The sequence below is a fragment of the Bison bison genome, unplaced genomic scaffold (genome assembly GCF_000754665.1).
Source record: "Bison bison bison isolate TAMUID 2011002044 unplaced genomic scaffold, Bison_UMD1.0 scf7180017864371, whole genome shotgun sequence".
NCBI lineage: Eukaryota > Metazoa > Chordata > Mammalia > Artiodactyla > Bovidae > Bison > Bison bison.
The window spans coordinates 12,853,359-12,874,376 of NW_011494943.1; the positions used below are offsets into that span (position 1 = coordinate 12,853,359).

The window sequence follows — 21,018 nt, forward strand, 5'->3', positions numbered from 1 at the left end:
ATCACTGACTCAATGGACCTGAGTCTCAGTGAACTCCGGGAGTTGGTGATGGACAGGGAGGCCTGGCATGCTGCGATTCATGGGGTCGCAGAGAGTTGGACACGACTGAGCGACTGAACTGACCTGAACTGAGTGTCTGTTGAGGTCGTCTTTCCTTTTTCTGCCTTGGCCTGAACTATACCTTACAGGGCTTGCCCTGGCTGCACGTGTCGCTGTCGTGTTGCAGGGCAGTTCATGGAGGATAGGGAGTGCCTGGGTCACTTTTGCCCTGTGTCTCCTTCTAACCCAGATCTACACCTTTTTCTCAAAACAGACTTCAACACAACTTGCATGTATCTTTTTCTTTTTTGTCTTTTCTTTAGTCTTTACTTAGATAGCTTTGAGACTCTGCAGAGTGACTAGACCTTGGAGCTCAGTGTGGCTGGAGGCTGCCCCAAAGCACCCGGTGCTGTCCTGCTGGGCTCACCGTGCACTTCCGTTAGCCCACCTGGCCCATGACGGTGGCCACTGCCCTCGGGCTCGACTTGACCCACAGCCGGGCACTCTCACAAACACGGGCTCATGTAGGCTCACATGGTGCATGCCATGGAGCCACGGGGCTGGGAGCAATCCCTGCTATCCTGGAGTCAGACAATGAATAAAGCTCCATGACAGGTTTAGAGTTAAAATTGTCAGGAGAACTTTAGAATTTATTTTAGAATTAAGCACTGCTGCAGAAGAGAGGGCAGTCCACCGCTCATAAACACACAGGAGACCACATCAGATCTCAGGACTGTGCCTGCTGTGATCAACCCTGTCTCCTGCCTGTGCATCCCTGGAGCACCTGGTCACACGTGGCTTTGTTCTTCAGGTCTGGACAGCGGCGATGCTGTGTGCTGCTCACCAGCTGCTGCTGCTCCTGGACCGCACGGGGGGAGGTGTCCAGGAGCCATGCCCCATGCTGGCCCACACCTCACAAAACTGGTGGCCACGGATTTGTTTCAGGTGGGTCCAACCCCACTCCACAGGTAGGTCTAGGGCCAGCCCTCCCAGAGGCAAAACCTTCCCCTGTGGCTGGAACCCAGAGGGAGAGGGGCCCCCAGCTTCAAGGGCTGATCACTGGCCAGAGCTCTCTCTATCACCCTGCAGGACACACAGTCAGGGCAGATCACAGCACAGCACTGGGGTATCAAGGCCAGAGACGCCCAGAGGGCTCACATTTTTCTTTCATTAGAGCTAAAGCATTCTGACTTTCTGATTCGTGTTTCCTTTGAGGGGCTTCAGGTTAACCTGTCCTCATGGTGGAAAAGTGAGATTTGGGTTTCTATTTCAGTTCTGAGTCCCAGTGGTTGGAGGGACGGAAGATACTGGAGCCTCAGCACACACAAAAGGAAACCAGAGCTGGAGGAATGGGCCCCCACCTGCTGGCCAGGGAAAAGGGGTCGTCAGGGCTGAGGCCCCTCTGTGAGGTCTCCTGCGATTCCTCGGGCTGGCTGCTGCCACCGTCCTGCCCTGGCCATCAACTCACAAACTTTCTTCATCTCTCTCTCCTTCTACAGCTCACCCATCCGACATCTGATGCACTTTCCCTGCCAGGTTTTATTTTGGGACACTCCTTTGACCAGTTTCCTTAGGGGAGCCTGGAAAGCACACCTGTCCCCCTGGAGCGAGGGCATGATGAACCTGTAAGTCACCCTGCAGAGGGTGCCTATGGCACAGGTGTGGAAGGGTTTCCAGAGACAGGGAGGCCTTAGAATGAGTGTCTAAAAAAATCCACAGTGATCCACCGTGATACATTGGGATCAGGATACATTGGAAAGTCAAGATCACAGGGAAGAAATGTGGAGCTTGGCAACATATTGCGAAAGCAGCAAGTTCCTCCTCCTCCTTCAAACACAAGTGACCAGAATCAGGGCAGCAACTAGCCTGGCCCCTTTTTGCCATTTCCACCCTGTCTCTCCTGTTTCCTCCAGCAGTGGCTTGGAAGCCAAGCCTGGGGGGTGGGGGGCAGCAATGGCTTTAATTAGTGAGTGATTCTATTACCTCCTGCACCGCATTCCTGGCCCTCTCGATGTTGGTTTCCTAACACCTGAGCAATGAGCTTCCTTGTCTCATTTGCCTGTAGCTTAGATTGGAGACCACGTACATGGTTTAATAGCTTCTTTCTTAGCGTTTTTCCTAATTTTATGCTAAGTCACTTCAGTTGTGTCCGACTCTGTGTGACCCCATAGGCGGCAGCCCACCAGGCTCCGCCGTCCCTGGGATTCTCCAGGCAAGAATAATGGAGTGGGTTGCCATTTCCTTCTCCAATGCATGAAAGAGAAAAGTGAAAGTGAAGTCGCTCAGTCGTGCCGACTTAGCGACCCCGTGGACTGCAGCCTACCAGGCTCCTCTGTCCATGGATTTTCCAGGCAAGAGTACTGGAGTGGGGTGCCATTGCCTTCTCCTTCCTAATTATAAGACTGTTGCAAAAGGGGAAACATCTTCTACGACCCACAAATCCAATTTCCCTAAGCCATTGATATAAATGACTTTTAAACTTCGATTCCTGAGAGAATGGCATTTAAATTGACAGAGAATTCCTGCGTCGTCTGGGTCTGAGTGTGTGAGTACATTTTAGCCCAAATGTCCTGAGAGTCCAACATCCACAGTCTTGCTTTTCAAAAAGAGGCAGAATGTGCAGCTTTAACCAAGGGCCGTGCGTGGGGTGGCTGGCACAAGGCACGTTTCCTCCTCCCCAGGCAGGCCCCATCCCTCCACAGGGAAGCGTGTCACTCTGCCCCATTACTCAGCCTGTTCGAAAGGCTTGGATGTGAAGAGATTGTGTTTTAGGGTGTGACCTCCATCCACCAGGCCAATTACACAGCCCACTCCCCAGTCACTGCTATAGTGACCTCCTTTCTACGGCAGCAAAAACGAGCCGGGGTACTGAAGACTGTGCTTCTAAAAGCTGGAGTGTTCCGAGGACTTGCTCCTACAATTTCTCTTTCTGCAGAATCAGGAAAGAATGAAAAGGAATTGCCACCTAATCCCAAGAAGCACAGTCCACCAAAAGAGCGCACACCAGCCACTGCCTCTGCTGAGGGGTTTGAGAAACCACCTTTAAGAATCTCCAGCATCGTGATTATGGCACATACACCTTCGTAGCCCCTTCATGGATCCCAGCCCTGTCGTGGTGAAGGGGCTTGTGTAACTCAGTGAAGCTGTGAGTCATGCCACCTGGGGCCACCCAAGAGAGACAGGACATAGTGAAGGGTTCTGACAAAATTGGTCCACTGGAGGAGGAAATGGAAACTCCTCCCAGTATTCTTACCATGAGAACCCCATGAACAGTATGCAAAGGCAAAAAATATGATACCCGATGAGCGCCCCACCCCACCCCGCCCCCAGATCAGAAGGTGTCCAATATGATACTGGGCAAGAGCAGGACCAGCAGAGGGCAATTACTAACAGCTCCAGAAAGAATGAAGAGACTGAGCCAAAGTGGAAACGATGCTCAGTCGTGGATGTTTCTGGTGGCGACCGGAAAGCTAGAGCAGAGAGTGTCATTCTCAGGGCAAGATGCCCAGGGTGTGAACCAGTCAACGCCAGACCCTGAACAGGCTGCAGAGGTTTCTCCACATGAGAGTGACCTTTGGCTGAGGATTCGGGGCCTTGGACTCTGACACGGCACCTTCTGTTTCTCCAGTTCTCAGGGGGCCTGACCCAGGCTGGAGTCCAGCTGAGAGGCCACACCCAGATGTGGGGGCCCTGAGCCCCACCAGTCTGGCATGAACTCGGCTGTTTTGAAGTTTCTCAGCACTGGCCTCACACTGTCTCGGGGTTGGATGCCCTGTGGTAAGCACACACATGTCCTATGCGGCCTGGCACGGGATGAACCCCAGACAAGCATGACTGTTCCTGGAGTCTTAGTACAAAGATGAGCTCCAGGACCCAATTTGGAAACCATCTCCTGCCGCAATATCACTTTTTTCGGCATCATGGGGAGTGTTCATGGGCACCAATTCTGCCAGGACAGTCTGTTGAGATTGCAGAGAATCTCAATTGTCACAGAGAGGTAAAACAGTCCTCAAGGATGGTGCCGCATCACATCTGGCTGGGTGACCTTGGAGCCATCCCCGCCCCTCACCATTTTGCTGATTTACTTTTGTTTTTGGTTCGAAGGATTCATTAACAAAAGAAACCACTTTTCACACAATAAACATTTTCAATATTTACTAGAAGAATATTTGGCTTAATTTCAATATACTGCCCTTAAAAGAAGAGAAATAGAAACAATAGAGAAAAGTAACAGCACATACATCACCACCTGGGGCCAACCAACATCCAGACGTAAACAGAGCTGGAAGGTCCCTCGGTAACAGCCATATGGAGTCCCAGTTGGGAAAAGGTCCGCATCACGCAGGGGAGACTTCAAGTTGCGGTTTTGGAGGCTCCCACTTGGAATCCCAGGGTGCAGCTGACACCATCATCTGTGGGTGTGCAACAATGCAGCTCTGGTTTTCCTTCACATTTTACATTGTTGTTTGTTTCACCTTGTGAGTCAGGAGATTTCCCAGGCCCCAGGGAGTTGGCCAGAACTCCAGGGGCTCAAGAAAATCCAAGCCCCATGCCCTTTCTTATCCAAAGTGCCCCTTACTTACTGGTAACAATTTGTGTGTTTGCCAGCAGGCACATAGCCCAGGCAAGATCAGAAGTCAGTCAGAGGCCTGTTCTCCGGACACTGAAACGTGAACAAGCCTTCCTCCATTGTCATTTCCCTAACACCGCCCCCGCCCCTTTGCTGTCGAACCAGAACAGTGACACAGCATCCACACACCCGCACCCCACTCACAGGCTTCTGCATGGCCTGGGGTTTCCATCTGCAGGGGAAGGCTGGATGGATCGCCCCTCTGCCCTTCTTGATGCTTCTCCATGTCTCTGCTTCACCCAGACTGTGGACATAGGCTACAGACTGGCTGAGAATGTTACAGTTGTGTGTTTTCTTATTTCCACAGAACTTCATGTTCATTTTAGAAGCCTTGGAAATCGCAGATAAGCAGAAAATCCTTCCCAAAAGTGGCCTTAGCCAACATCTGGTTCTCAGTCCTCTAAGTGTGTGGTTCCTGCCTTTGGGGTCCAGCCCTCTGCATCTCAAGGTCCTGTGGTTATTAATCAGGTCTTCTATTGACTTGCAGTCACTAGACCTGGCCGAGGCACGAGGGATCCAGGAACCATGGTACCTGCTCCAAGGGCCCTGGGAACACACCTAACACCAGGGGCACATGCATGCACACTTAGACACTGCACACCCGCACTCACAGACGTGACACACCTGCACACTCACAGCAGGTCTGTGGGGCTGCTGATGCAGCAGAGCTGGCCTGGGGATGGCTTCCACATGTTCCCAACCCACCAGACAGGGCTCTGCCGGGAGAGAACAATGGACGCTGAGGACGCAGCATCCTGATTCCACAGATCAGAAAACAGAGGCCACACAGATAAGAGTCGGGAGTTCTCAGCGTTTCCAAGGACAGGCGCTTAGTTTCAGTTTTGATGAGAGCCAGGCTGGCATTGGGCTGGGGCTCCTTTCTGGAGGCTGCGGTTTGGGGTGGGGACACACCCATCTATGCAGCCTGAAGTCACCAGCAGGGGATGCCATTGGCAAACAGTAAGTCAGTACCAGAGTCCCAGGCCTGGGAGCGGATGTTGCAGCCCCAGGGCTGCTCCTCCATGTCATTGGGATCCCCAGGAACGTGAGGGGCCTGCCACAGGCCAGTGGGGCAGGTCAAGGGTTCCTGGAATCCCTCAGTTTCCATAATCCTCCCACCACCCAAAGATTTATGGGTGTGATTCAGTCTTGTGTTTACGTGCTGGTTTTGTCTAGTCGTGGGTCTTTAAACAAAAGTGCAACGCACAGCAGGAACAGGGGCATAAAGTAGGAGGCGTGGCTATGCCTCCGTGGGGCAGTGTGTGTACCTGTCAATGTCCCCTCATGGCACACTCCCCTGATATCCCCTCAGAGAATCCTCTCACAGTTCCCCTCAAGTTCCCCACATGGCTGTTCCCCTTGATACTCTCCTCATGGCATCGCCTCAGGTTGTTCTCTCCTGGCTTCCCCGGATGATGTTTCTTTCCTCGCAGGGTCTCCTCCTTATTATCCCCTCGTGGCGTCCCTGATCCTGTTCCCCTCATAGTGTACCCAACGGTTCCCCCATGGCGGCTCCTCATGATGTTCCCTTCACGGCTGCCCTCATGGTGTCCTCTCATGACATCCCCTCATGATGTTTCCCTCATGGTGTCTCCTTGTGGCATCCTCTCATGATTATCCCTTCGTAGTGTCTCCTCTTTGGGCCCCTCGTGATTCCCTTCAGGATGTCCCCTCATGGCATCCCCCAGCGTGTCCAGCAGCGGGGTCCGTGGCGGCGACGAGAGCTGCTCACATACGTCCTGCGGTTTCTCGAGTGCAGGCCCGTCTACAGCCTGTGGGCAGGACCGTCACGGAGCGCAAGCTGAGTGAGTGTGACCTGTGCCTGTGTCGAATGTCTGAACCTCCCAGCTCATTCTCCGTACGAGTTGGGGTTTTCTCTGACTTCAAAACAAACAAACTGAAATAAACGTTAGAAATGGATTTTAACGAAAAACACGTGTTATTCATCAAGCGCCTCAGCCATTCACTCAGATGACAGCCAGTGACGAGCCCGGTCTCCATGAGGGCAGGCCGCCAGTCACTGAGGCCGCATTGCTATGGTTTGCCCAGAATGTTTAATCCTCAGCCTTTTCTATTAGCTTCCTGGAATGTGTGTTTTGAAGGAGATGCTCTTTTTACAGGTGGTGAGAGAAGAAAAGAAAGTCTACCAGAAGCATCCAGGTTTACGTCTTTGGTGCTTGGTGTATTTAAGTGAAGGTCTATGGCTAATGGATTCCATATCCGCGGGGCCACCTCTGTTTCTCAGGTGGGGCCAGAGTTGGAGGTTTCATCCAGATCAGCATCCCTCAGGCCTTTAGGATCAGAGATTTCCTTAATCCATTCACCCCAGAAGCATGAATCCTAAGTCCCCTTGGTGGCCTGGTAGGCAGGGGTGGGGAGCTGGGCCCAGGTCACAGGGCTCAGGCCCTCTCTGTGCCTCACGGGAACCAGGGGAACCCCAGTCTGGCTCACAGGGCAGCATCCGTTCCTGCAGGTGGTGGCAGGGGGACCTGCGGAGACCTGAAAGCCAGGGTGGAAGGTGTGCCTCCCCCCGCCTGCGCACTGGGGAGGCAGTGGGCGCGAGTCAGCGGGAATCTGAGCAGAGGCGTGCTGCTGCCTTCCCTCCCTGGGAACCTTCCAGCAGGGGAGCCTGTGGCCCCAACTCCACAGGCACCCCGACTTCCACATGTCTCTAGGCAGCAGGGCGGGGAGCACCGACAGGGCCACGCCCATGGCACACTGGGCTGCTGGCAGAGGTCACGGCCTGACTCTTGCTGAAGTGACAAGACTGAGCTTTCTGCCAGTGGTGGGAGCAGGGAGCCATCGATGGCAAACAACTCTCAGTGACAGTGCTGACAGGCGCCCAGTCCCTTCTGCCCCCTCAGTTGCCACCCCCCACCCAGCCTGCAGTGACCCTGCCTGCCTGAGGCACCCGTGAGACAAGGGGCGTGACCCCACAGCCACTCTCTTCCTACATGGGGAGATGGGCACGCTCAGCATGAACTGGGAGGGCAGGTGGTCTGAAACCAGAACCCTTTGCAAGAATAGGTGGCGTTCAGCCATGATGGGGAGATGGACATTTTGCTATATCTGGTTTCAGCTGATAGCTGCCCACATAGACTTTATGAAAGAAAAAAAATTGCTACATTCCAGGGAAATGAATGGGTTAAACCCAGTTGGTCTGTGTGGCCATGGGATGTGGCTGGGAAACCCAGACACTGGAGGAGGGTCAGCCAGATGCAAAGGCATGTTTGAGGGTCACTCTATGGCTTCCCTGGAGTCTCAGATGGGAAAAAATCCATCTGACAGAGAACTTCCCTCCCACTTATAGGTATTTGTGTCCCTTTCTCCTGATGCTGCAGTGGGCCCCATGTCTCAGTCTCTGGGCCACTCACCATTGTTCCTCTCCAGGCCCATGGCCTCATTCATTGTTAATGGCCACCGGGGCTGTTGTGGAGAGGTCAGTCCTTCCCAGCCTGGGGTGTTGTAGGGAGGCCAGGACAATGGTGACCACGTGGGCCTCAGTCTGTAGTTGTGGGACCCTGGGTTGAGGGGCTGGAAGCGTGGCAGCTGTCCCAGGGCCGAGGCTCCCACAGCAGCCAGCTTCTCCCCAGGGGTTCTGGGCCCACTGGGGCTGGCATCCCCTCCTTGTTTGGAGGACTGTGGCCTGGAGGCTGAGTCCCCTCCTCTGTCTTCCTCTTGGCCCAGGGTGGATAAAAGAGGATGGTAAATCTCCTCTTAAGCAGGACTGAGTCTGGGGTGTCCATGGGTCTTTCGATCTTAATGTGGTTACATCAGTCAGGCATCTGTAGGGCACTGCCCGGTGTGTTCTTCAGGCTGAGCACCCACTGACCCTGAACTGGGCATGCCCTCCTTGTAGAGCCCAGAGCTGACCCCACAGCAACGTGGTATGAGGCAGGGCTGGAAAGATCCACTGTGGGGTAGAGGCCTGGGGTGGTCTCAGCTCTGATGGTTGAGAGACCCGCAGCAGACTCTCAGAGAAGCTTCAGGGTGTGGGGCTGAGGTGGGTCTTTGACCTGGGATCTGTGCTGCCCTGCAAGGATCTGGGCCCATCACACCTGCTGTATAGGAATAACCATCCACTCTCGGTGTCTAGAAGTTGTGTGTAGGGGGTTTGAGCTGGAACTCAGGGTGGACACCGTCTCCTGGAAGCATCCTATCCAGTGGGCCGAGGCGGTTTTACTATGTGGTTCTGACAATCAGGCCTCAGAGGCTCCCAAGGCCTGGGGCATCGCGTATGATGTAAAACTTGGTGAAGATGTGTAAGCGCAGTGATCCGGACCCCTGTCTCCCTCCAGTCTGCTTGCGTGTCAGGCGGCCTCAGTCTGCCCAGAGCATCTCTGAGACCTGGTTAAGAGCAAATTGACCTGACAATACATTTGGTTGATTTGATAGGTCTATTGATGGGTGTGCCAGTGTCTCTAAGATCAATGAGGGTCTTGCTATCTATCTGGGAGAGGAATGGTGAGCTGAGGTTGAAAACGTATGTGCTTAGTCACTTCAGTCGTGTCTGACTCTTTGTGACCCCATGGACCGTAGCCCACCAGGTTCCTCTGTCCATGGGATTCTCCAGGCAAGAATACTGGACTGGACTGCCATGCTCTCCTCCAGGGGATTTTCCTGACCCAGGGATCGAACTCATGTCTCCTACGGCTCCTGCGTTGCAGGAGGGTTCTTTACTGCTGAGGGACCGGGGAAGCCCAAGGGTGAATGGTACTCCCCCAAATTCATCCACCCGGACCTGTGAACGGAACCTTATTTGGAGTCAGGGTCTTTGCAGATGTAGTCAAGACAAAACCATCCTGTCTGGCCTTAATCCCGAAACAACTAATGTCCTTATAAGGAGAGACGATTTTGGATACTGGGAGAAGGCCACGTGCTGACGGGGCAGAGAGTGTAGAGACGTGGCCACAAGCCCAGGAAGCACGCATCGCCAGCACCACCAGGAGCTGGAAGAAGCCTGGGACAGGTTCTCCCTCAGAGCCTCCAGGAAGCACCGACCCAACGCTGGTTTTGAACTTCTGGCCTCCAGAATTGTGAAAAAATTAATTGCTGTTGTTTTAAACCACTACATTTGCAATCCATTCTGGCCTCCAGGTACAGACTTCTTCCCTACACGCCCCCTGCTCTGGGCGGGCTCTCTGGCTTCATGACAGGAAGCTGTGAGATGTGTGGTTCAAGGGGTGGACGAAAGGGACCCGTGTCCTTCGGTGCCTGGCAGCGTCAGCTGAGGTGTATAAGATGTGAGATTGTTGGCAGAGGCCGTGGTACTCGCCCATGCTGGTCAACACGCATTTCACTTCCGGGACTGCTCTCCACGATGCAGTCAGACACAGTTATACCTGCACCAACTCCACCCCCACCCCCAACGCCTGCCGCCCATCTTTCTTTCTGTGTGAGACTTTGAAAACTAGAATTTTCTGAAATTCCTGTGTTTGTAGGGCACCAAGGCACTTGTTTCACACCCCAGCAGGCCAAGCCCATCCTGCTCCATCATAAACGTCTTGTTCCGGCCAGACTTGTGCTTTCATAAGAATGACATTTCTCTGTGCTCTTTTGTGGTCGTCTGAAGAGGCCACCAAAGAGGAGACAGTGAAATTATGCAGTCAAAAAAAAAAAAAAAGAATGGTCTGCAGTGTCAGTTACTTTTAAAATATTGTTACTTCCTGGATATTTTGGATGCTTTATAAAATGTGTGATTTCTTTTCTCATTCCAAATAAGCATTTGCTTCTGTCCCAGGACTTGTACTGGTGATTTTGTGTTAATTTCCTTAGAGAGCCCCTCTTGGTGTGCATGAGCTCCAGGTTGGAGCGAGCCTTCCTGCCACACTCTAGGGCGAGCCTGGGGAGGAGCTGGGGGCCAGCCACATGGCCTTCAGGTCGAGTCCCCATCAGAGACCCCTCCAGATCATCCAGGATAACTCACAAGCTGCCCCTGCCCCGCTCAGAAGCTCAGGGCTGACTTTCTCACAGGAGTGTCTAGTTAAGATAACACTGGTAGCCCCGTGATCCTGCCCCTCTGCCCCACTTGCACACCAGGGAGAGGAGAAAGGAGGGCAAGAATGGGCAGGGGCAGGACCAGGAGAAGGACAAGGGGGTCCCCAGGTGGGGATGGGGGTCAGCTTCCAGATGCCCTGGTCTTCTGGTTCACTTTCTGCTGGGACCTGATTTATGTCCAGAAACTTGGAGTATCAACTCAGTCACCCTTTCATTGGGGGAAAGGCCCGGGGCATGTGCCCAGGTTGTGGCTGCCCGGGTGGCTCACGATTCTCTTTCCTGTGGGTGCGAGGGCTGGAACTGCTCAGTTGGGCTACCATCCAGTATGTTGGTGCACCAGGGTACTGGTGAGCAGCCCTCAGGGCAGAGGGACACCCATGCCTGGACCCTGACCCCGAGGGCTCAGAGGTGCTTGAAGAGGAGACAGACTCTGGGCAACCAGGAACAGGAAGACATTTCTCTGTCCTGGCAGCCTTGGGCTAGAGGGCCAAGCTTCCAGTGTTGGCCCAAAGCCACATGTGTGTGTGCCGGGTGTGTGCATGTCGTTCACGCGTGGACCAAGTGTGGCCAGACAGCCCTAAGAGATTTCCTCTCTAGAGACCCCCTCCTCTGACTGGACGTTCCTGTGCTGATAGTTCAGGGTCCTGGGTGGGGTTTGGGGTGGGTGCAGATTAGGTTTCCTGGGTGACTGCCCCTGGCAGGGGCTGTCCACCTACCTACAGACACTTCTTGAGGGAGGGTGTATCTATTTCAGGGGCAGAATCTTGCCAAAGGCCCAGAGGATCCTAGCAAAACTGTTGGCAGGAATCAAAAAACGCATCAGGCTTGTCAAACACACCCCATTCCAACCTCGTCCTGCCTTTGTTCATCACCAGCACTCCCTGGGCGCCCACGTGTGCCAGGGCCAGTGTCAAGGGCAGAGGGTAAGATGAACGAGAGGTCCGGGGACTGGAGACGACTCCAGGGAAGCACGAGCAGACCTGCGGCAGGACACACAGCACCTGTTGGGAGAGGGGTGCCGAACCTCAGGGGCCACAGGAGTAAAGGACTCAGGAGGTGAGAGAGGGTCAGGTGGCATATCTGGGAAAGGGTTCCAAGCAGAGGCATCAGCACACGCATGGTCCCCAGGGCCAGAGAATGCCTGGGGTTTCTGAGGGCCTGAAAGAGGGCCAGTGTGGCTGAGGACGAGCAAGGAGGGCCTGGGGGGGAGGGTCTCTAGGGCACTGCAAGGACTCAGAGCTAAACTTCCTTTAGAGAAATCCTTGAACGTACAGATAAGCAACAAGTCGAAAATTAAAATTAGTCAAAGACCCAGACACAGTATTTCTTTCTAGGTTTCCTGCCTTGGGTGTGCAGGGGCTGAATGACCTAAAGTGAGCCCGTCCCATCGTAATAGCAATATTAAAATGACCTTTGAATGACTTTCAAAGCATCAACACCTTTGGTTTGTTTTAGGCAAAACGGAACAGATTTCCACGGCCCCCAAAGCCTGGCGGTCCCGCGTGCCGTGCCCACTGTGTCTGAGGGACCTGGCCCAGGGGGTGGAACAAACCCAGCATTTCTGGCACGAACCTTTCTTTAACCTGGGAGATGCAAATGCAGTCAGTTCTAGACCTGGACTCAGAACAGCCTGCGAAGCTGTTCTGGGATCGTTACCCTCCTGTGAGGACATTCGCCAGGCACCGTGCATTGATCCAACCTGAGATTCTTCGTGGTGAGTGAGGACTCCCAGATATCTGGCCTTCTGCATGTACTTGGGCTCCTTTTTTTTTTTTTTTTAATATATATTTATTTGGCTGTGTTGGGTCTCATGGGCTCTGTAGTTGTGGCATGTAGGCTTAGCTGCCACACTGCACTTGGGATCCTAATTCCCTCACCAGGGATCAAACCCGCGTCCCCTGCATTGCAAGGCGAATTCTTAACCACTGGACCACCAGGGAAGCCCTCGTTGGGCTTTTCCGCTTGTAAGACTCACAGCAGCTTCTTTCAGATTTTTATTTTCTTCACTTAAGGATATATTTCTCAGCTCATTCGATGATTCGCTACTAGGTTTAGTGTAGTCATCTTGAGGATTAGCAATGTGGACGTTTTGCAGAGCACGGAAGGCAGCACTGCTAGAAAAACCTTCTTTTTATCACATTATATGTACCTTTTAGGAACATATTCAATGAACCACCAACCAGCTCTATCTTTAAATGAACTTCTCTATGCTGAAAAGAAAAGGCCACAACGAGAAACAGGAAAAGGATGAAGTAAGAGGGCTCACCAGTAAAGGCAAACATGCAGTAGAAGTAGGACACCATCCACACACACAAACAGGAGGTCAAAACCAGGAATCAGCAGAGGAGGAGAGGACGCACGCAGGACGTTCGAAATGCACTGGAAAGAAGAGATCAGCAACTTAAGACACTCATGCACGTATATGTAGACTGCTGTATCGAAATCTCATGGTCACGACAAACCTAAAGTCTATTATCATAGATGTACACACACCAAAGAGAAAGCAATTCAAGTGCATCACGAAAGTCATCAAATCATAAGGGAACAAAAGAGGAAAGGAAGGAAAAAAGACGTCCCAGCCCACCTCCAAAAAAACGACAAAGAGTACACTCAGGGAGCTGCACAGCTTTGCTTGTAGACACATCTGGCATATATGGTTTGGGATGCGGTTTGGGAACAGGAAGGGGCAGCACGTGGGGCAGGTGGCAGAGAGGGGAGCCCCAGGGCTGGGGAAGACCAGGGAGGTTGGACAGAGATTCCACCAGCAGCCACCTGTCTGGCCTCCCATCCAGAGGGGCTGCTCTACCCTGTGGGGGTGGTGGAGGAGGCTTCACGCATCATCCCAGGCCACTGATTTCCTCATTTTGGTTCCTCAAGTGCTTCTCTGAAGGTCCCTCAAACTGGTTCTTATTCATGTTCTAAAGACAAGAGAGTGTCTATGATCAGCTGAGGACCCCAGACTGGGGCATCTCCCAGGTGACCGAAGCTGGCACTCCTGCCCTGGGGAGGAGCCCAGGCCTGGGTGGGGTAGAGGAGGGGAGGGTCCTGTTAGGTCAAGTGCTATGGAACGTGAGATTTTTGCACTTTGGGCCCCAGAACCTGCTAAGGAGCCCTCCCTGGCATGTCCATCAGGAAGACGCCAGGAAGTTGCCAAGCTTCCTAGTCCTCAGCCTGCTCTTCCCCGCACGTCCCCTCTGCAGAGTCCAGTGTGCATGGTGCACTCAGCTCCCCACCCCAGGCTCAGAGCCTCCTTACTTGGGGAAGTGGGGAGGATGGGGGGGATGAGAGCCACGCAAGACACCTTTGTCTACATGTGCGTCCTGTGGGAACATCCCCCACCCACACATCTAGGTCTCCTGGAAGAAGCAGGAAGCCCCCATGCCATCCCCTAGGGGGTCCTAGGGGTGGTGTGGACTCCATGGCCTGTCTGCGGTGGGCCATCTGCGTTCTGGGACTAGGACTGCATTTGCTGGCTGGGGTCCTCTTGGGGCAGGTGTTCTGGCTCTCTGGGACCTCAAATGCTCCCCACTCTCTCACTGGTCTCGGTGGGTACGAGACCATGGGGCAGAGTGTCTATGCCATGTCCGAGATGACCCCGCCTCTCCCCAGCCCACAGACCAGGCTCAGCGGCCAATACCTTCTGGAGCTTGAAGTTCAGGTAGCCAGACCTTTGGCACCACACCAGTGTGCAGATCAGCAGGCTGAGGAGGACACCCAGGGCAAGGATCGGGAAGATTAACCAGATCTGGCTCAGTGTATTCAAGATTAAGATCCGAATGGGGTATGTTCACCTGCCAACCTGCGAAAAATGGGCGATCGGGCCCTCCCTCCTTTGTTCACCTGTGCAGGAGCCCCCGTCACCTTGGGGGCACCCTCGAGGGGGACATCACCTGTGGTTGGGAAGCTCATGGGTGGGAGAGTGGCAGGGGGATGGGTGCATGGGATGGGCAGGGCTCCAGGCACAGAGGGTGAGGGTGTCTGCGGAGGGAAGACCCGAGGGGGCTTTCTGCGGGCTCCCCTCCTGTAGCCCAGGATGAAGATAGGAACACCTACCTGCAGAAGGTGTGAGAGGCAGGCAATGCGAGTCTGCCAAAGAGACACAGGGCAGGTTGGCGGGGGGCTGCCCAGGGCCTGCCCTGACACAGCCCGTCCGCCCCAGGTATCAGATGAGCCCTTGATACAGCAGCTCAAAAAGGCCCCACTGAGTTCCCCGCCCAGGGCCCGGCTAGGCTGAGGGGTGCCTCTCAACCCTCCCACTGTTCCTTGTCTGGGGCAAAGCTGGAGCCCTGCTTCCTGTCCCCAGTGCTCAGGGTGACTCTGACTGTGTATGAACAGGCGAGGGCGGGGTGGGAGCGACGGTGACTTGGGGAGTTTGCAGCACAGCAAGGGGTGGAGGTGGGGGGATAGGCAGTGTTTAGGGAGGGAGGCGCCAGCTCCCTGAGCACACGGGGACAGTGAGCAGGCACACGTGCCGGGGCTGCCCTGAGAAGCTCAGAGAGGGCACAGCCGCGGCGTGGGAGGGGCAGGGTGGAAGTCCTCTTCAGGCCTCATCTCCGTGGCTCTGCGCACCTCAGGTGGGCAGGAGTCACTCCTCCCTAGTTGCTCCGCACTCTTGCCCGCCAAAAAGAGAAGCTCTTGGGGTCAATACCCCCCACCCCGCCCTGCTCACCTACGACGGTCAGTGTGGTGATTTCGGTATTTATCTGGCGTCCCTGCAGAGTCCACTTGTACTGCCCTGCCTGGGTGTCCCGGGCTTTATCAGTTACTAGGTATGCCTGGTCCTTCCAAATCCAGAGATCCCATCCATCCTTGCAGAAGTCTCCTGGCGGCTTTACATTGCAGATGAGCTTCCAGGGTGCTGTGGGGTTCACTTTCAGGGAGATGTTGATGTGGGAGAAGGCATTGGAGATGCGGCAGCTCATTGTGGCTGGCTTGCCCCTCGACACAGAAACCACACCCTTGGTGCAGTTGGGGTTGTCCCAGGCTGTGCGGGGAAAGTAACACGTGTGGGTCATGGCTGGACCTCAGGACATCCAGTGACTGCCCTTCCTGGGGTCACTGGCACTACCTGGAGCCTGGGCCCCTCCTGGCCTGATCTAGGTCTCTCCTCCCACGCCCATCTTGCCCCTGATGCATTCCCCGCCCCCTCTCCCCCTCCCAGACCCCACAGGCAGAGTTGGGACCATGCCACTTACTTCCACTCTGAGCACTCCTGAAGGCCGCCAACAACAAGAGGACCCAGAACATCCTGGGAGCGAGGAGAGTGGATGCCGACGTCAGCATGGCCAGCAGGACGTGGATGAGTTTTAAGGGGTCCCTCGTCCTCCTTACTGGTTTTTGGGACACTCCCTGGAGGAAGGAAAGCTGATGAGTCAGAGTTCCCTTAGGCTCCTTGGGAAGCCAGTGAGAGGGGCTGCAGCCTGTCCAGGGTGGGTGAGGGTCCCCAAGCTCCTCCCTGACCCAACTGTGTCATGACCCTTCTCGACACCTTTATAATGTCTGCAGTGGGACCACTGTCAGACAGATGAGAAACAAATGAGACAGATGAGACAGGAAACAAGTCCCTGGGACACAAGTCCATTTATATTGCTGGGGTTATCTTGAATTTTATATAAAACATGCAAACTCCCTGAGCCATGTGTCCTGTAGAGACGGTCATGACACACAGAATCTCGTGTGGCCACTTGAACCTGACACCAGCCTAGGACCACCTTGGATGCTCCCTGCCCCTCTTCCACTCTTGCATTCTGAGGATTGGCATTTGGGGACATTTGGTCCACTCTCCAGATTTGCTTTTATCAACAACAAGAGTCTTCCTGTGGAACTCGTGAGTTACAGTCTGGAAAGCTGAACTTTCACTTCCTTTGAAACAAATGCTCATCTCGGGCTTTGGCATCCAGTAAAACTGACATTTGGGCTTCCCAGACGGCACAGTGGTAAAGAATCTGCCTGCCGATGCAGGAGACACAAGAGATGAGGGTTCAGTCCTGGGTCAGGGAGATCCTCTGGAGTAGGAAATGGCAACCAACTCCAGTAGCCTTTCCTGGCAAATTCCATGGACAGACTCAGACCTGACTGAGCGACTAACACTTTCACTTTTCATAATGACAGGTAGCTACCATTAGGTACTACACAGAGGATGAGATGGTTAGATAGTATCACCAACTCAATGGACATGAGTTTGAGCAAACTCAGGAGATAGTGGAGGACAGAGGAGCCTGGCAGGTTACAATCCATGGAGTTACAAAGAATGGGATGTGACTTAGCGACTCAACAACAACAAAAAGTTGCTTCACTGCCTGAAAAATCCTCTGTGTTCCATCCATTCATCCATCCTTCCCCCCAACTCCTGACAACCATTGATCTTTTTACTGTGTCCAGAGTTTTGCCTTTTCCAGAATGCCATGGACTTGGTACCCTTTGGTTTTGAATTCAGTGTCTGATTTTCCTTTTCCACTTTGCTGCGTACTGGGCAGAAGGGCCAGGAGCAAAGGAAAGTGTGGATGTAATCGCTTCCAGGAGCTGAGGGCCATTGGTGACCAGCCCCAGTCCTGACTCCAGGAGACTCTGGGTCAAACAAGGAGAATGACATGGCGAGGGACAGTCTCAGCCCCCAGACCCCTGTGATGGTGCTGCTGTCTCTGGCTTCCCTTGATTTTCTAAACTTGCTTCTATTCCTAATTTACCGTCAGAAGGACAGCCTTCTTTTCTCACATAAGTACAACATTTGTAGTTGAGGAAGAAAGACGTCACCTGAGAGACACGTGTTCTGTGCACACACATGTATGTGATTTTACATACGTGGAATCAGGTTAGACAGCCCACTACTGTCTCTCTCTTCTTGCCCTCTGTACTGTATGTACAAGGGTGAATGCTGCTCTTTAGTCGCTAAGCCGTGTCTGACTCTTTGCAACCCCATGTACTGGAGCCCACCAGGCTCTGCTGTCCATGGGAATTCCCTTGCAAGAATATTGGAGTGGGTTGCCATTTCCTTCTCTAGGGGATCTTCCCGACTCAGGGATCAAACTCACCTCTCCTGCATTGGCAGGCACTTTCTTTACCAGATCCACCAGGGAAGGGTGAAAGGTGGCCCCAAAACACATGTCCACCCAGAATCTGTGAAGGTGACCTTACTTGGAAATAGAGCCTTTGCAGCCATAAATAAAGAGGAAGTTGTATTAGAGAAGTGTGGGCCCCAGTGTAATGTGTCAGGCTTTCTTGTAAAAAGAGAGAAATTTGTCAGAAACAGACAACGGAGAGGCCCGGAGCTGACAGAGGCACAGACTGGAGGGATGTGGCCACAAGCCAAGGGATGTCAGAGCCGCCAGAAGCTGGAAGAGACAAGGAAGGATATTTCCCTGCAGCAGTGCTGACACTCACAGACTTTCTACCACCACTTGGAGTCCTCCTGAGGGAGTATGGCCTGTGCACAGGTGACCCCTGGCCATCTTCCGTCGTGTTGTCCAAGATTGCTGAAGTACGGGCTCCCAGATGGGCACCCGTGGGGACTCCCTGCAGCTCTTTCCGCTGCCCTCAAACCTCCAGTCTTCCCCAAGCCTTCCCCAGGCCATGGCGGGGCTCTGCCCTCACACACACGAACCTCTCAGTCCAACTTCATGAGCTCCCTGAGGTTCTCACCGGGAAGGGCTCTGGATGGTTCCAGAATCTGGACAGGGATGCCAGGGTCCCTTCCCACCAGTCTCTGCCCCCAAACTCCAACCACCTTGGGCCTGGCTCCTCATTGTCAGATGATACAGCCTAGGAGCTGGGAAGAACTCCAGGTTGGGGTAGATCCTTGAAACCATAGACCAGTCTCAACTAAACCAAATCTGTACATCGGAGACACAGACTTTTCCACCTTATTGAGTGCAGAAGGGCTGGTCTGAGCATGGATGAGCTGGAATGGGCATGGTGGGAGCTGGTCTGGGCTGGAGGAGCTGGACTGGGGATGGGAGGAGCTCCCCTTGTCCTCAGGCACCTTGGCTGGCCTTATCAGTCTGGGGTTCCACTGCTGTCTTATTTTTAAATATAGGCATATTTTGTGCAGTATTTGCCACATATTTACATTTCAAAGTGATTCGTTATCTGAAATTCATATGGGTTTTTAAGTCTGGCATTTCCACTCCTCTGCCTGAGTCCCTCCTCTTGTCTCTCATGCTGCAAAGGACAGGAAAATGGGAGAGAGAGAGGCCAGGGCACAACAGGGGAAGAGCGGGGTGAGAAGGCAGAGGGTCGGGAGTGGTACAGGAAGACTGCATGATGGGGCAAGAGCTGGAGGGGCCCTGAGGTTTCTGGAGTTGGGAAAAGTGAGGCAACAATTCACCATTCTCTCAGATTACTGTCACAGGTGCTGGTATCTCCATGTGTTAAGCTGGGGCACACAGCTGGGATTTGTGCTGTCACTGCGGACCTGATCACATTTGGGAGTCACTGGAACACCTTGGAAAGTGCATGCCGTTGCCAGCACTTTGTCCTGCCACAGGACCTTGGGGAAACTGAGGCAGCAAGTATGTGGCTCGAGGCTATTCAGGTGACCAGGGGCACAGGGGTTCTCGGTCGGCAGGGATCTCCATTCCTGCAGCACCTAGGAGAAGCTGGACCAGGTTTCCCACGTAAAGGCTCAGTGGTAACGTGTATGTACCTGGATATTTACATGGGAGGGTGAGCACCCTGCTGTCCAGGCAGGCCTTTGACCAACAGTGTGGAGGGAGGCGACCAACCACCTTCAGGAGACACTGAAACGGAGCCCCAACCCTGGCTCAGAGGGAAGGGATGCCCCAGTCCAGGAGGCCTTTGCTGTGTCCTGTCCCTGCTGCTGTGGCCAGAAGGGAGTGTCCCTGGTGCTGCTGCTGCCCCTGCTGCTGAGTCGCTTCAGTCGTGTCCGACTCTGTGCGACCCCATAGACTGCAGCCCACCAGCCTCCTCCGTCCATGGGATTTTCCAGGCAAGATTACTGGACTGGGTTGTCATTGCCTGCTCTGGACGGATCCCTACTGGGCAGTAATAAATTCCTGCAGGCCTGAGGGCTGACTCTGTAAACCGTTGCGGCTCCCTCGGGCCATCAGTACCTGCCAGCCCATCAGCTGGGCTACTTCTCACTCTCTTTCACAAGGCTCTTCCTCTGAGAATCCTCCCCTCCTTGCACCTGCTGGTTGCACCCTCAGGGGGTACCTCCCCACCACCTTCACTATTTAGTCCCAGGGGATGAGGGCTTCCCAGGGGCTCTGGCTCCCCAGGCACTGGGAGTGGAAACTGGCTTTCAAATTTCAGATCATTCACCGGTAGTGGGTGGTGAATTGAATTTAGATTGCTGCTGCAGCTTAACCAAAAATGAAAGGAGAGCATAGAACGAGTCAGTGGAGTGCCCCTCTCCAGGTTTCCCTCTGTTTTAATGAGTGTTTATGAGAGAATGGGCTGAGTGTGCATGTGTGCCCCTTGTCAGTGCACACAAGTGTGTATGTGCATGAAAGTGAGTGTGTGTGCGCAAGTATGAGAGTCGCAGCGTTGGCCTGGACGTGAAAGTGTTTCACGCCAGATGTGGTCAGGGACAGCAGGTGTCCCGGTGTTCCCAGGTGTGGTCCGGGACGTAGGTTTTGTGCGTATGGGTGGACGTGCAGGAGCTCAAGACGCCAACTCTCTGCCCGTCCCAACAATGGCAGAGTCAAGCTTGGAGCGGCCCCTCAGAGACGCAGTTCCCCACCAGGTCAGGAAGCCTTTGTCTTTTTCCCTCCTTCAGCGGAGAGGCAGAGCGCAGAGCCTGGGAGCTCAGCGCTCCATCTCCATCAACCCAGCCCCTATTTGAGTGCGATCCTACACCAGGAGCCCCGGCCACCACCCCTCCAGCTCTCACCTGCGACCGTGGTAACCGGCTCCTCCACGCCTGCAGCTGCAGCCTGTCTGTGCACAGGTCTGAGCGGCTGCATTCAACCCAAATGATGATTCCAGGGCGGAGCCAGGAAAGGAGGAGGCGGGAAGGATTCAGAATCCATGCACCTCAGGTCTGATAGCCAGGTCCTGTATTCAGGAAGGAAACCTCAAGTTATGGGAAGTCACTCGAGTTTCGCATAAAAGCAGAGACATTACTTTGTCAAGAAAGGTCTGACTAGTCAACGCTATGGTTTTTCTAGTAGTCATGTATGGATTGAGAGTTGGACTATAAAGAAAGCTGAGTGCAGAAGAATTGATACTTTTAACTGTGGTGTTGACAAGACTCTTGAAAGTCCCTTGGATGTAAAGGAGATCCAACCAGTCTATCCTAAAGGAGATCAGTCCTGGGTGTTCATTGGAGGGACTGATGTTGAAGCTGAAACTCCAATACTTTGGCCACCTGATGTAGAGAGCTGACTCATTTG

General features: G+C 53.8%; 1 protein-coding gene across 1 annotated transcript in view; it reads right to left on the reverse strand.

Moving 5' to 3' along the window:
- LOC105000602 (secreted and transmembrane protein 1A-like) overlaps positions 1 to 16,012 on the reverse strand; it is a 26,770-nt gene extending 10,758 nt beyond the window's left edge. The window contains 6 exon segments of the mRNA XM_010856548.1: positions 5,605 to 5,723; positions 14,304 to 14,384; positions 14,386 to 14,465; positions 14,720 to 14,752; positions 15,336 to 15,650; positions 15,862 to 16,012. Of these exon segments, the coding sequence (XP_010854850.1) occupies positions 5,605 to 5,723; positions 14,304 to 14,384; positions 14,386 to 14,465; positions 14,720 to 14,752; positions 15,336 to 15,650; positions 15,862 to 15,949 (716 nt within the window). The 5' untranslated portion in view covers positions 15,950 to 16,012.
- Between the last annotated feature and the right edge of the window lie 5,006 nt (positions 16,013 to 21,018).